General features: G+C 46.5%; 1 protein-coding gene and 1 long non-coding RNA gene across 7 annotated transcripts in view; one reads left to right on the top strand and one right to left on the bottom strand.

Moving 5' to 3' along the window:
- LOC144686088 (uncharacterized) overlaps positions 1-14,813 on the bottom strand; it is a 185,036-nt gene that overhangs the window by 55,769 nt on the left and 114,454 nt on the right. The gene's annotated exons all lie outside the window — the stretch shown is intronic.
- pdzd2 (PDZ domain containing 2) overlaps positions 1-14,813 on the top strand; it is a 631,303-nt gene that overhangs the window by 528,671 nt on the left and 87,819 nt on the right. For all 6 annotated transcript variants that reach the window (XM_078551140.1, XM_078551149.1, XM_078551169.1 and 3 more), the window contains one exon: positions 8,807-8,939. In XM_078551140.1, the coding sequence (XP_078407266.1) occupies positions 8,807-8,939 (133 nt within the window). The remainder of the gene's footprint in view (positions 1-8,806; positions 8,940-14,813) is intronic.

Below are 14,813 nucleotides of genomic sequence, written 5' to 3'. Positions count from 1 at the left end.
GAAGGGGCAGGTGTTGCATCTTCTGCGTGGGCATGGGGAGGTGCCATAAGTGGGGGTGGAGGAGTAGGGGGTAATGGAGGAGTGGACCAGGGTGGGGCCAGGGAACTGGAAATTGTTGATGTGACGTAAGGTGTCAGAGGAATCACGGATGTAGGTGGGAAGGGACTGGACAAGGGGAGAGAGAAGGGAGTCAAGATAACGAGAAATGAGTTCCGTGGGGCAGGAACAGGCTGACACGATCGGTCTGCCAGGACAGTTCTGTTTGTGGATTTTGGGTAGGAGGTAGAAGCGGGTCTGGCGCATTGACCTCTACCTCACGGAGGCTGAGCGTCAACTCGCAGACGTTTCCTCCTACCTCTCCCTGGACCATGACCCCACCACAGAACATCAAGCCATTGTTTCCAGGACTGTCACTGACCTCATCTCCTCTGGAGATCTTCCTCCCACAGCTTCCAACTTGATAGTCGCCCAACCTCGGACGGCCCGCTTCTACCTCCTACCCAAAATCCACAAACAGGACTGTCCTGGCAGACCGATCGTGTCAGCCTGTTCCTGCCCCACGGAACTCATTTCTCGTTATCTTGACTCCCTTCTCTCTCCCCTTGTCCAGTCCCTTCCCACCTACATCCGTGATTCCTCTGACACCTTACGTCACATCAACAATTTCCAGTTTCCTGGCCCCAACCGCTTCCTCTTCACCATGGATGTCCAATCCCTCTACACCTGCATCCCCCACCAGGATGGTCTGAGGGCCCTTAGCTTCTTCCTTGAACAGAGGCCCCAACAATCCCCATCCACCACTACTCTCCTCCGTCTGGCTGAACTTGTTCTCACACTGAACAATTTCTCCTTTAACTCCTCTCACTTCCTCCAAATAAAAGGTGTGGCTATGGGTACCCGCATGGGCCCCAGCTATGCCTGTCTCTTTATGGGGTATGTGGAACATTCCTTGTTCCAGTCCTACTCCGGCCCCCTCCCACAACTCTTTCTCCGGTACATCGATGATTACTTCGGTGCTGCTTCATGCTCTCGTCGGGACCTGGAAAAATTTATTAATTTTGCTTCCAATCTCCACCCCTCCATCATCTTCACATGGTCCATCTCTGACACTTCTCTTCCCTTCCTTGACCTCTCTGTCTCAATTTCTGATGATAGACTGTCCACCAATATCCATTACAAGCCTACCGACTCCCACAGCTACCTCGACTACAGCTCCTCACACCCCGCTTCCTGTAAAGACTCCATCCCATTCTCTCAGTTCCTTCGCCTCCGTCGCATCTGTTCTGATGACGCTACCTTCAAAAACAGCTCCTCTGACATGTCCTCCTTCTTCCTTAACCGAGGTTTTCCATCCACGGTCGTTGACAGGGCCCTCAACCGTGTCCGGCCCATATCCCGCGCATCCTCCCTCACGCCTTCTCCTCCTTCCCAGAAACATGATAGGGTCCCCCTTGTCCTCACTTATCACCCCACCAGCCTCCGCATTCAAAGGATCATCCTCCGCCATTTCCGCCAACTCCAGCATGATGCCACCACCAAACACATCTTCCCTTCGCCCCCCTTGACGGCATTCCGTAGGGATCGTTCCCTCCGGGACACCCTGGTCCACTCCTCCATTACCCCCTACTCCTCCACCCCCACTTATGGCACCTCCCCATGCCCACGCAGAAGATGCAACACCTGCCCCTTCACTTCCTCTCTCCTCACCGTCCAAGGGCCCAAACACTCCTTTCAAGTGAAGCAGCATTTCACTTGCATTTCCCCTAACTTAGTCTACTGCATTCGTTGCTCCCAGTGCGGTCTCCTCTACATTGGAGAGACCAAACGCAAACTGGGCGACCGTTTTGCGGAACACCTGCGGTCTGTCCGCAAGAAAGACCCAAACCTCACTGTCGCTTGCCATTTTAACACTCCACCCTGTTCTCTTGCCAACATGTCTGTCCTTGACTTGCTGCATTGTTCCAGTGAAGCCCAACGCAAACTGGAGGAACAGCACCTCATCTTCCGACTAGGCACTTTACAGCCCTCCGGGCTGAATATTGAATTCAACAACTTTAGATCTTAAACTCCCCCTCCCCCCATCCCCACCCCGTTTCTTTTCCCACCCCCCCCGCTTTTTTTTTCAATAATTTATATAGATTCTTCTTTCCCCACCTATTTCCATTATTTTTAAATCTAAAACTAAAACCTCTAGTCTTTCCACCCCACCCCCACTAGAGCTGTACTTTGAATATCCTGTCTTCCATTCTTAATTAGCACTTTTCTCAGACAAAGACCACCACCTTCAACACCTCTTTGACCCTTTTGTCTGTGACATCTTTTGATTATCTGCTCATCTCCACAATCATCACACCACACCCTCAATGTGTCTCTCCCCCCTCCCCCCCCCAACCTTAAACCAATTTATATTTCTCCTTTCTTCTAACTATGCTCCAGTTCTGCCGAAGGGCCATGAAGGCTCGAAACGTTAACTGATTTCTTCTCCGCCGATGCTGCCAGACTTGCTGAGTTTTTCCAGGTAATTCTGTTTTTGTCTATCATTACAATGTCTGTTTCAATGACTGTAAAAACATTTGATTTTTTTAAACTTCCATTAATTACAAGGTTTTTTGCTTCCACCATCATTCGATGTTTTCACTGCTAAGTCATTTCTTTTTATTTGTCTGTGTCTGCTTCCCACTTCTCAGCAGACCCTTGCATTTTCGTGCCGTTTTTTGGCCTGGGCTTCCCGCCCACCGTGGAGGACAGCACCATTTTGTGCTCCTTGTATAGCTTCCAAATCTCTTACTGCACTTTCTATGGCCAGTGCTATCTCTGGCGCCTTCTTAAAATCCAAATTTGTTTCGGACAGTAATCTCTTCTGAATCGTACCTTCATTTACATCGCACACCAAATGATCTTTAAAAATATCATTTATAGATTTACCAGACTTGCAAAGTTTTGTTAACTGTTTTAGACTTGCCACATACAAGCAACTGTCTCCCCTGGGGCTCTATTCCTTGAGTTAAATTTGAACCGTTGCATCGTCACCGAGAGCTTTGGCTGGTAATTACTCTTTATGAGGTTCACCAAGTCATCAAAACTTTTCGAATTAAGTGCACTGGGTTCCGTCAAACTTCGAATCAACCCATAGGTCTTACGTGGATAAGAGGATCGATCGCCTCTTCTCCTTCCTGGCAATGTCGTTCGCTTGGAAAAAGAATGTGAGGTGTTCAATATAATGAGACCAATTGTCCGAGGCTAGATTGAAAGGATCAAGTTTTCCAAATTGCACTATGCTTTGAGGGGATTGCTTCGACGATTAGGACGGAAATTCTACTTACAGTTACCGTGCGAGGTATGGCCCTGATGTCCTTCATTAACTTATTTTATTCTTAAAGCCAGCTTTCTGTATCTTCGCTTTTTCTTCTTGCTTTTTCTTGTCCTTTTGGTTTTTCCTCGTCGCCAGTTTGTTAGATCCTAGTCATTAGTTTGGCTGGTCTTACGGACCCAGGTTGCATGCTTGTTTCAAGATGGCCGAGTCGGTACCATAGACAGAGTAGATCAGCATATAGTTCTTAGGTAGAAAACATTCTATTTATTTACAATGGAACTCAGCATCTACACTTGTGTGCTTTCAACTCAAACCCTTGTTACTACTGGCTACTGAGGTAGCCCGTGCTACTCTGCTATTGGCTACTGAGATCATGTGATTTTCCATTATAACATTCTTCTTAAAGGTATATTACACATCAGATTACCACAATGGCAGAGTTCAGGTGACTTGGCACAGACTGGAAATTGAATGTGGACCATCATGTTTACATAGCTCATTATTATGTGCTGTATTTATTTTATTGAGGCATCCAGAAAACTTTCGCTTTGTAATATGTTTGAGCTAGAGAAAATAGTATCTCTGAGAGTTTTAACTATTACCTATCACAATCAGCAACAGGGATTTTGAATTAAGAGGAAGTTCGTACTGTTTCCCTGTGAAATATGGATTTTTCCACTTCAGCCCAGGTCTACTGCTCCACCTTGTTTTCCTAACAGAGCTTCCACTTAACCTCAGTTGCATCCAAATTCAGCTTCTCACCATACAAGTCTCCCCACCCTCCCACTCACCAGGAAAGGTAGGAGTTGCATGCACACTAATCCCTTCAGCAAGACCCAGACTCACTCAGATAAAAAAAAGTAGTTTTTGTGATTCAGTATGTTCAGTGAGAGCAATGCTTAATGGGAGTTGCATTTTCTGCTTCTGCTCTAACTGTATCCCAGCAATGTTTTGCCATAATCAAGTCCTCTGGAATTCTAGGGTGTTCATAGCCAATTCTTTCAGCAACCCCAACCAAATCCTGTAGCATGAGATTGCAGATTTTGCAACAAATCTGTCTAAGGTTCTGAAGCATCTCAATCTCGACATCATAAAAACGTTTTAAATGCTGTATAAAAATGATGCTAAACAGTGGATTATTAGGGGGAAATCTTTTTAAACAGTCAAAAGCAGTGTGTTGACCTGATTTTAAACTAGATGGATGATAAGTGGTAGCTAAATGCTAAATAGTGGATAAGCAATACCTTGTATTCTGAATTGGAGTGGTGTACCTTGAAACAATCTTCCAATGTGCACTGAGTTGCAGTTTAAAGTTCCTGTGCGTTTCGCAGTCTTGGCCATTTGCCAACTAGATTCTGAATTTCAATGAAGTCAACTGATCCAGAGATCAGAGGAATTAAATAGTCCCCATTCACCCGTGATCAGAGAGCAGAGGAGGGAAGCAATGGGCAAAACTTCACAAAAGACCCTCACTTTGCATCAGAATAAAGGAGGGCAAATGGCAGCATTAAATTGAAAAATGTGTTGTTTCAAAAAGTATTTGTGCCAATATTGCTTTTTTCCTGCCCTGTGCTAGGAAAGTTGATACTGAGAGCAGCATTTGAGTTTTGGGGTGATCTTGTGCCAACTTTATTAAGACAGAGAATGCTCTTTTCTAAAAAAAACATTGTGCTCAACCAGAAAATATCCATGAAGTGCAAAATAGAACCAATAAAAGGCTAAAATGGAGCACTTGGCATCAAATGGAGCATACGAGTTGTACACACTGAAGTGAGTGGGAGTAGTGCATTGGATGGATGAAATTTAATGTCACACTGGAAAAGCATGGGGTGCTGTTTAACTGGGCAGGAAGGTGTGGGGTGGAGACTCTCCCCAATTAAGTTTGAAGTGGGAAGATCAATTTCGGCTTTCTCGCTCTTAAAGGGCCAATTAAGGGCCTTATCCTGCTGCCACTAGTATGCTACCTGTTGGTGGGGGCGGGGGGGGTGCACACCATGTGGGCAGACTGCCAATTATGTTTGGGCAGTCTGCTTGTGGACTGTGGGGGCGCCCTCCTGTTTTTTTATTCATTCATGGAATGTGGACTTCTCTGGCTGGGCCAGCATTTATTGCCCATACCTAATTGCCCTTGAGAAGGTGGTGGTGCGCTGCCTTCCTGAACCCTGCGGTTCCTGCAGTGTAGGTACACACACAGTGCTGTTAGGAAGGGAGTTCCAGAATTTTGACCCAGCGACAGTGAAGAAACGGCGATATAATTCCAAGTCAGGATGGTGTGTGACTTGGAGGGGAACTTCCAGGTCGTGGTATTCCCATCCATCAGCTGCCCTTGTCCTTCTAGATGGTATTGGTCGTGGGTTTGGAAGGTGCTGTCTAAGGAGCCTTGGTGAATTCCTGCGGTGCATCTTGTAGATGGTACACACTGCTGCTAATGTGCATTGGTAGTAGAGGGAGTGAATGTTTGTGGATGTGGTTCCAATCAAGCTGGCTGCTTTGTCCTGGGTGGTGTCAAGCTTCTTGAGTGTTGTTCGAGCTGCACTCATTCAGGCAAGTGGGGAGTATTCCATCATACTCCTGGTTTGTGACTTGCAGATGGTGGACAGGCTTTGGGGAGTCAGGAGGTGAGTTACTCATCGTAGGGTTTCTAGCCTCTGACCTGCTCTCGTAGCCACTGTATTTATATGGCTAGTCCAGTTCAGTTCCTGGTCAATGATAACCGCCAGGATGTTGAAAGTGGGGGATTCAGTGATGGTAATGCCATTGAACATTAAGGAGCGATGGTTAGATTCTCTCTTGTTGGAGATGGTCATTGCCTGACACTTGTGTGGCACGAATGCTATTTGCCACTTGTCAGCCCAAGCCTGGATATTGTCCAGGTCTTGCTGCATTTGGACATGGATTGCTTCAGTATCTGAGGAGTCACGGATGGTGCTGAACATTGTGCAATCATCAATGAATATCCCCACTTCTGACCTTATGATGGAAGAAAATTCATTGGTGAAACAACTGAAGATGGTTGGGCCTTGGCACTACCCTGAGGAACTCCTGCAGTGATGTCCTGGAGCTGAGATGACTGACCTCCAACAACACAACCATCTTCCTTTGTGCTAGGTATGACTCCAACCAGTGGAGAGTTTTCCCCCTGATTCCAATTGACTCCAGTTTTGCTAGGGCTCTTTGATGCCACACTTGGTCAAATGCTGCCTTGATGTCAAGGGCAGTCATTCTCAACTCATCTTTGGAGTTCAGCTCTTTTGTCCATGTTTGAACCAAGGCTGTAGTGAGGTCAGGAGCTGAGAGGCCCTGGCGGAACCCAAACTGGGCATCAGTGAGCAGGTTATTGCTAAGCAAGTGCTGCTTGATAGCATTGTTGATGATCCCTTTCATTACTTTATTGATGATCGAGAGTAGACTGATGGGGTGGTAATTGGCTGGGTTGGATTTGTCCTGCTTTTTGTGCACAGGATATACCTGGGCAATTTTCCACATAGCCGGGTAGATGCCAGTGCTGTAGCTGTACTGGAACAGCTTAGCTAGGGGCGCAGCAAGTCTGGAGCACAAGTCTTCAGTACTATTGCTGGAATTTTGTCAGGGCCAATAGCTTTTGCACTATCCAGTGAATTCAGCCATTTCTTGATATCACATGTAGTGAATCAAATTGGCTGAAGACTGGCATCTGTGATGCTGGGGACCACCGGAGGAGGCTGAGATGGATCATCCACTCGGCACTTCTGGCTGAAGATTGTAGCGAACGCTTCAGCCTTATCTTTTGCACTGAAATACTGGGCTTCCTCCATCATTGAGGATGGGGATATTTGTGGAGCCTCCTCCTCCAGTGAGTTGTTTAATTGTCCACCACCATTCATGACTGAATGTGGCAGGACTGCAGAGCTTAGATCTGATCCATTGGTTGTGGGATCGCTTAGCTCTGTCTATCACTTGCTGCTTGCCTGTGTGATAGCTTCACCAGGTTGACACCTCATTTTTAGGTGGTACTCATGCTGCTCCTGGCATGCCCTCCTGCACTCTTCATTGATCCCCTGGCTTGATGGTAATGGTAGGATGGGGGGTATGCCAGGCCATGAAGTTACAGATTGTGTTCGAGTACAATTCTGCTGCTGCTGATGGCCCACAGCGCCTCATGGATGCCCAGTCTTGAGTTGCTATATCTGTTTGAAATTTATCCCACTTAGCACAGTTGTAGAGCCACACAACATGATGGTGGGTATCCACAACGACTGTGCGGTGGTCACTCCTATCAATACTGTCATGGACAGATGCAAATGCGGGAGGCAGGTTGGTAAGGTTGAGGTCAGGTATGTTTCTCCCTCTTGTTGGTTCCCTCACCACCTGCCGCAGACCCAGTCTAGCAGCTATGTCCTTTAGGACTCGGCCAGCTTGGCCTGTATTGATGCTACCAAGCCACTCTTGGTGATGGACATTGAAGTCCCTCACCCAGAGTACATTCTATGCCCTCGCCACCCTGAGGTCTTCCTCCAAGTGGCGTTCAACATGGAGGAGCACTGATTCATCAGCTGAGGGAGGGCGGCACGTGGTAATCAGCGGGAGGTTTCCTTGCCCATGTTTGACTTGATGCCATGAGACTTCATAGGGTCCAGAGTCAATGTTGAGGACTCCCAGGGTAACTCCCTCCTGACTTTATACCACTGTCCTGTCACCTCTGCTGGGTCTGTCCTGCCAGTGGGACAGAACATACTCACGGATGGTGATGTCTGGGAATAGTTAACTGTAAGATATGATTCCGTGAGGATGACTATGTCAGGCTGTTCCTTGACTAGCCTGTGAGACAGCTGTCCCAGTTTTGGCACTAGCCCCCAGATGTTAGTAAGGAGGACTCTGCAGGGTCAACAGGACTGAGTTTGCCATTGTCATTTCCCATGTCTAGGTCGATGCCGAGTGCTCCATCCAGCTTCGTTCATTTTTGGAGACTTTGTAGTGGTTTTGTACAACTGAAGGCTTGCTAGGCCATTTCAGAGGGCATTTAAGAGTCAACCGCATTATTGTGGGGTCTGTAGTCACATGTAGGCCAGACCAGGTAGGACTGGCAGATTTCCTTCCCTGAAGGCTATTAGTGAACCAGATGGGTTTTTACAACAATTGACAATGGTTTCATGGTCATCATTAGACTTTTAATTCCAGATTTTTATTGAATTCAAATTCCACCATCTGCCTTGGCGGGATTTGAACCTGGGTCCCCAGAGCATTATTCTCGGTCTCTGGATTACTAGTCCAGCGACAATACCACTATGCTGTCACCTCCCCCTCGCCCCTGCGCCCAATGGAGGGCCTCATTGGCAGCAAGGGCAGTGTTTGTGGGAAGATACTGACCCCTGCCCCCCCCCATCATGCCATTTACCAGGGCTTGCACTTTTGAAATGGACACAACTACATACATCACAGCAAGGCACCATAACCTCTTCATTTTGTTTCACACACTGAGCTAGAATAAGTAATTTTCTTTTACTTTCATTCCAGCCGAGGTGATCAAATTTTGGAGGTGGACTCCGTAAGCCTGCGACATGCAGCTCTGAGTGAAGCATATGCAATTCTAAGTGAGTGTGGTCCAGGTCCTATCAGCCTTATTATTAGCCGTCATCCAAACCCAAAGGTAAGAAACATAACAAAGTCCAGCCATTCAATGGATTCTGAAATTAAATGAAAACAGAAAATACTGAAGTAGACATCATGTGAAAAATTAAAATTATACAGTCTCATTTCTTCAGGTTGTAAATTGTTGGAGATTTTATAATTTTATTTTCTTACTTTTCTGTTATTTTTTTCTCACTCTTAATGCAATCTTTCTTTCCCTCTCTTTATTTCTCTTTCTGTACCTGATTTGACATTGAATCCATCCACTCTAATGCAACCTTCTTCTCAGTCCTTCCACTGTTTATTTCTCAATCGTTTAATCTTATTGCTTAAGAAGATGCATGCTTTGGCTCACTGTTCATCAATGTCCCGGATACCATATGTTTCAGTTTCACACTGTTATCAGCTCGCATTGCAAGCAGCTTTGTGGGCAAAAAAGTTTAAAACCTAAATGCATATGACCAAGTACAGGGTACACCGTGAGATGCACCACTCCAACAAAGTCTTGGCCAATGGTTGATGGCTGCAAGAATCTTTAAAGGCTTGTTTTTTGTCCAACATGATTGAACTGGAGGGAACTCTATGGTCGATTTTAACTCCAAGCATATTTCTAGTGAGAAAGTAAAGAAACCAGGTAGCTTATGAACTGCCCGGCAGCAGAATGATGCAATTTTAACTGTTGGGCCTCATTATCATGCTGATGGATCGGGTGTACAAGTAGTTAGTGGGGTGTGACTGTTTGTCTATTGGAAATCAACTGTCCTGTAGTTGCCCACGGCCACGTATTTAGATGTGGTAAGGAGGGTTTCTATTGGGACTTACAGGAAGATCCTCCTGAGCCGCCTTCGCCCGGTCACTGAGGAGATATTTCCGGAAACCCAGTGTGGCTTTCGACCATCCCAGGCACTGTGGACATGGCCTTTGTGGCTAGGCAGATCTGGGAAAAATGTAGGGGCAAAATCAAGATTTGTTCCTCGCTTTCATCGGCCTGACGAAGGCGTTTGATTCTTTAAACCATGAAGCTCTATGGATCATCCTCCAACGCTTTGGTTGCCCGTTGAAGTTTGCCACCATCCTGAGACTCCTGCATGACAACATGACCGCCACCGTCCTAAGTGGTGGATCTGAAACCTTTCACATCCGGACTGGGGTCACACAAGGTTCTGTCATCTCTCCCACCTTGTTCAGCATTTACCTGACCATCATCGTCCACATCATCTGAGATGACCTTCCACTTGATGTCAGCATTCGGTGTCATCTAGACGGGAAGCTCTTCAATCGTGGTCGCTTCCGGGCAAAAACAGAACTCACCACCATGGACATCCACCATCTTCAGTTTGCGGGTGACTGCTGCGTGATCGCTTACTCTGTACAGAACATGCACAGGACGCTTGACCTCTTCAGCACCTTGTATAAGAGGCTTGGCCTGTCCTTAAACATCATCAAGATGAAGGTCCTTCTCCAACCTTCCCTGGGCCAGTTGAGCACCCCCCACACCATCCACATCAATGGAGTGGCTGTGGAGTATGTGCAGCACTTCCCTTATCTGGGACTACCATAGATGAGGAAGTCCAACGCCGAGTCAACTGTGCAGCGCCGCCTTCTTCAAGCTGCGCCAACATGTCTTTGACAACAGGGACCTTTGCAAATCAACAAGCGTTCTGGATTATAAGGCCGTTGTGTTGACCACCCTCCTCTACTGCAGTGGAACATAGACTGTCTACTGACACCACATTAAGATCCTTGAGAGCTTTCATCAGCGGTGCATGCATCGAATGCTGGAGGTCAAATAGGAGGACCACTGGACTAACGCAAGCATCCTCCATGAAGCTGCATCTACCAGCACCGAAGCCCTGCTTCTGCGGAACCAACTCTGAGGGTCGGGCTATTTCTTCTGAATGCCCGAAAACCACCTCCCTTGGCAGGCTCTCTTCTCACAGCTCTCCATTGGCCAATGCTCAAAATGCAGCCAAAGGAAAAGGTACAAAAATACGTTCAAGGTTACCCTAAAGCATGGAGGCATTAATACCATTGGCTGGGAGGAGAATGCTGCTGATCGCTCAGGATGGCACCATCTGTTCCATCTAGGCGCGAGCCACTTCGAGGCTCGGCGACGTGACAGCGAGGCGGAAGGCGGAGCCACAGGAAGGAAAGGGAAACCAACCCGGGGCTGCGATTTCCACTCCCCTGCGCAACAACGTGCCCCCAGTGTGGAAGAACATGTGGATCCAGAATTGGCTCCTCAGTCATCTGAAGTCTCACCAAGCCTGACTGACATCATCCTCGATTCCGAGGGACCGCCGATGCAGGAAATAATGGAGCAGAGCCTGAATGAGCAGCCCCGCTCCTCTTGATCAGCTAGAAGAAAGTGGATAAAAGACTTGTCTTTCTGGGCATTTTCATCCCAATCCTTGTTGGGCTTGCCACAGTTGGAAAGCCACCGTGGTTTCCCTGCTCAAGCCTAAGTTTAAAATATCGTCTGTGTCCAATCGATGTCATTGGACTCCAACCTGCATATGTCAGTTTAGCCCTGCCAGACATAGTAGGATCCAGGTGGCTTTCCGGTGGATCAGTAACGCCATTTCCATCATGTGGGTAGGGCTAATATCTTCTTCCATGGGTTGGATTTTATACTCCCCCCAGCAGTGGGTTTGAAGTCGTGAGGTGTCAGGGTGGGGGGATGGTCTCGTAAAATCCAGTGCGTCGCCTTCCCACTGTTCATCCATCTGCCCCAATCTGTATGAAATTTTATGGGAGTGGGATGGGGTTGTCAGGTGGCTCTCCTGTCCTTGGGCCAATTAATGGACACTTCAGGGCCTCATCCTTCACCCATCACTATTTACCATGGCATGGGGAGACCCACGCTTAGTGGATAGCCTGGCAGATTTAGCTGCCTGGGCTGATGTTAAGCAAGGTGGGGGGGACTCCTCTCCTCATTAAGATCACACTTCCCCCTTTACCCTTACCCCAGCCTCTGAAACCAGCCCCCTCAAACCCCTTGCCAGGATGTGCCAGCCTGACCCCGGTGAAATCCCCCCCCCACTAACCTTGGTGTCCGGATCCAGCAACGGTCTCCATTAGGGACTGCCTGTAGTCCCAGTAGTGGCCACCGGTCCCGCCTGGCACTGCTGGTACTACAGAGCTGCCAGCCATCTGATTGACTGGCAGCTCTCTGTGGCAGGACTTCCTGTACCTGAGGCGTGGAAATCCTCAGCCTATTAATGGCCAAATGACAATTGGGCAGCCATTCTTTCTGTGGGTAGGCTCCCCAACAACATATTAGCCAGGACTGGCAGGGACCACGGTGCCCCATAAAATCAGTGATAGAGCACATGTCTCACTTGCACTGTTCATACCTGTTATTCATTCCCAACTTACTTGGTATGTAACTCCTCTTCCATTCCATATTAAGTAAAAGCTCTATAAATCAGGTGGAGACATTCAGAGGAACTGTAAAAAGAAATGTTCCAGTGCTTCAGTGCCAAGAAATATAACAAATGATTTAAACTATAAATGCTTTCTAAAGACGTATTTAAATTCATCACAGCATAAGCTCCATATGTAGCCATGACCTCAACTTTATGAAGTATTCCTGATCTATTTTTCCATCCACTGCACAAGATTGAGACATTTCAGTCTGGATAAACTATTACCATGGATTTTTCACATTCTGGTATTGAACATTTTAATTTATATTACACTTTAGTCTGATTTAAGATCCAACTGGAACATTGTTAAGCATTGTAACTATGCATAGTTGTTTGGTGCTGTCATAACTATGAAAGCTGTAGTCATTTCACAGTGTCTATTTTAATCTATCTACACCATTTCCAAGTATTTAAAATGGTCACAAGCAAGACACAGATCTTAGTACCATTCCACTCACTTCCTAATCTTAGTTATCTTGAGCAGGGAGATTCCCAACAAAGACTGTGGCAATTCCCATTGGGGATGACAAAATCAGAGAAATCAAACTTCAGCATCTCTGCTGATTCCTAATCACCGGCTACGGAGCTATCGATGACAGCCGAGGAGGAGGCATTCCACACGTCTTGGTTCCAGATATGTCAGGCTAGCTGAATGGGAAAGGCACCGATAAAAGCAATAGGAAAAGGAAAAACACATGCTAAATACTCCAACAAAAAGAAAGTTTACTAAGTGGCCCTTGGAAAACGGTGGTAGTCCCTATAAATATGAATTTGAAAAAAGCTTTTACTGGCAGATTTCTACATTTGAAGTGCTAATGTCTTATTATGATGCCGTTTTAGTTTACTACCATGCTTTGGAGTTGATATATGAGAATATCATAGTTTAAATTATTTGTTATATTTCTTGGCACTGAGGCACTGGAACGTTTCTTTTTACAATTCCTTTGAATGTCTCTACCTGATTTACAGAGCTTTACATAAACCTCTTGGGTTAAGGAACGATAGAAAGTGAGGCATATCAGCCAAATTTATGGTACTCAGTGGCTGCTTTTGTAAAGTGGAATGGTACAGATCAGTTTGAATTATGTTGCTCAAGGATTGAGGAGTGAAACACTAATTTTAAAATTCAGACATGAGGGCCGTAATTTTCTGGCCCCATTGGCATCAGGCGTTGTGGTGAGAGGGGGAGACAATATAGCGATAAGGCCAACAATTGGTTTTACGCCATTGTGAAACCAGTTTGCGATCACCTGCTCCACCCGTCATTGGTGGGCCACATTTCCCACCACCGCATGTCGGGAACATCGTTTTAATACATTTGCATTTAATTATAATCCCTGCTCGCCGGAATCATCCCCCCACGTCAAATTTACCCCACAACGGCGTGACTTCAGAATGGCGCACTTCATGACTGCCATTAAAAGGCATGCACCTGGCAACATGAAGTTCGAGGGGAACTCAGAGGTGAGTGCACACAGCGTTGTGCAGCGCTGGCAAGCATCGCCCGTAGGATATCAAGAAAGGGGCACCGCACATTTGCATGGGCCACAAGCAAGTCGCTTTTTCCAAGCTGGCTTTCAGTGTGCAAGGACTCCAGTGCAGGTCAGGCCGGTGAGTAATATTTCTCAAACATATTGCTTCAGGAAAACTGGTAGGCATATCCATTATTGTCAGTAAGTATTGATTTCCACTTTTAGTCTTAGGGAGGGGTCCTACACAATCAATCATGACCCTAATAAAAGGTTCTTCAAATGCTGGAATGGGAATTCAGGTGCTGGCTTCATCACTGCTTGTGGTTTCTCTATCAATTGATGTGTGTGACATGTTCTACAGAATTTGGCTACATCTCTATGCAACCAGGCCAAAAAAAAATGTTTTTGTACCTTTGCCTGTGTCTTTCTAATTCTTAAATGGTCCCCCATTGGAATTTCATGAGCTATCTTCAGAATCTCATTTCTATATCTAAATGGTATAACAATCTGATGCACCTCCCTCCAGCTGTCATTTGCTGAAACATGATAAGGCCTCACTGAAACATTACCCTGAAGGTAATAACATTCTGGAATACATTTTGCCTGTTTCTGAGTAAGCTGTCTGATATAAGTGTTTTATTTGCGAATCCTTTTTCTGTAAATCCACTAATCTCCTTGAATTAAACACTTCAGCTGAACTGTCCTCTGTTCTTTCCTCCTGAACAATGTTATCAAACACAGTGTCAGCTAATTGGACTTCCACACCTTCCCTCTGCCTTTGAACTTCCTGTTCTTGTTTCAATCTATGAGCCTGATCTCATTATCACACAACCTGGAAACAATCCAGGATGCTCTCTATGCAGCACTTCTGCTGAAAACACTTGATGATGAAGTCCTCGAAAGCGCGGATGCTGGTGATGAGGCCATCGCACTGGCCAGAGGAGGCAGGCGTGCTTGGGAGGCCGTCATAGCTGCAACATTCATGGAGGATGA

Source organism: Cetorhinus maximus, chromosome 1 (assembly GCF_964194155.1).
Source record: "Cetorhinus maximus chromosome 1, sCetMax3.hap1.1, whole genome shotgun sequence".
NCBI classification, from domain to species: Eukaryota; Metazoa; Chordata; class Chondrichthyes; order Lamniformes; family Cetorhinidae; genus Cetorhinus; species Cetorhinus maximus.
Note: the sequence above shows the minus strand (reverse complement) of the source record. Positions and strands in the feature narration are given on the sequence as shown.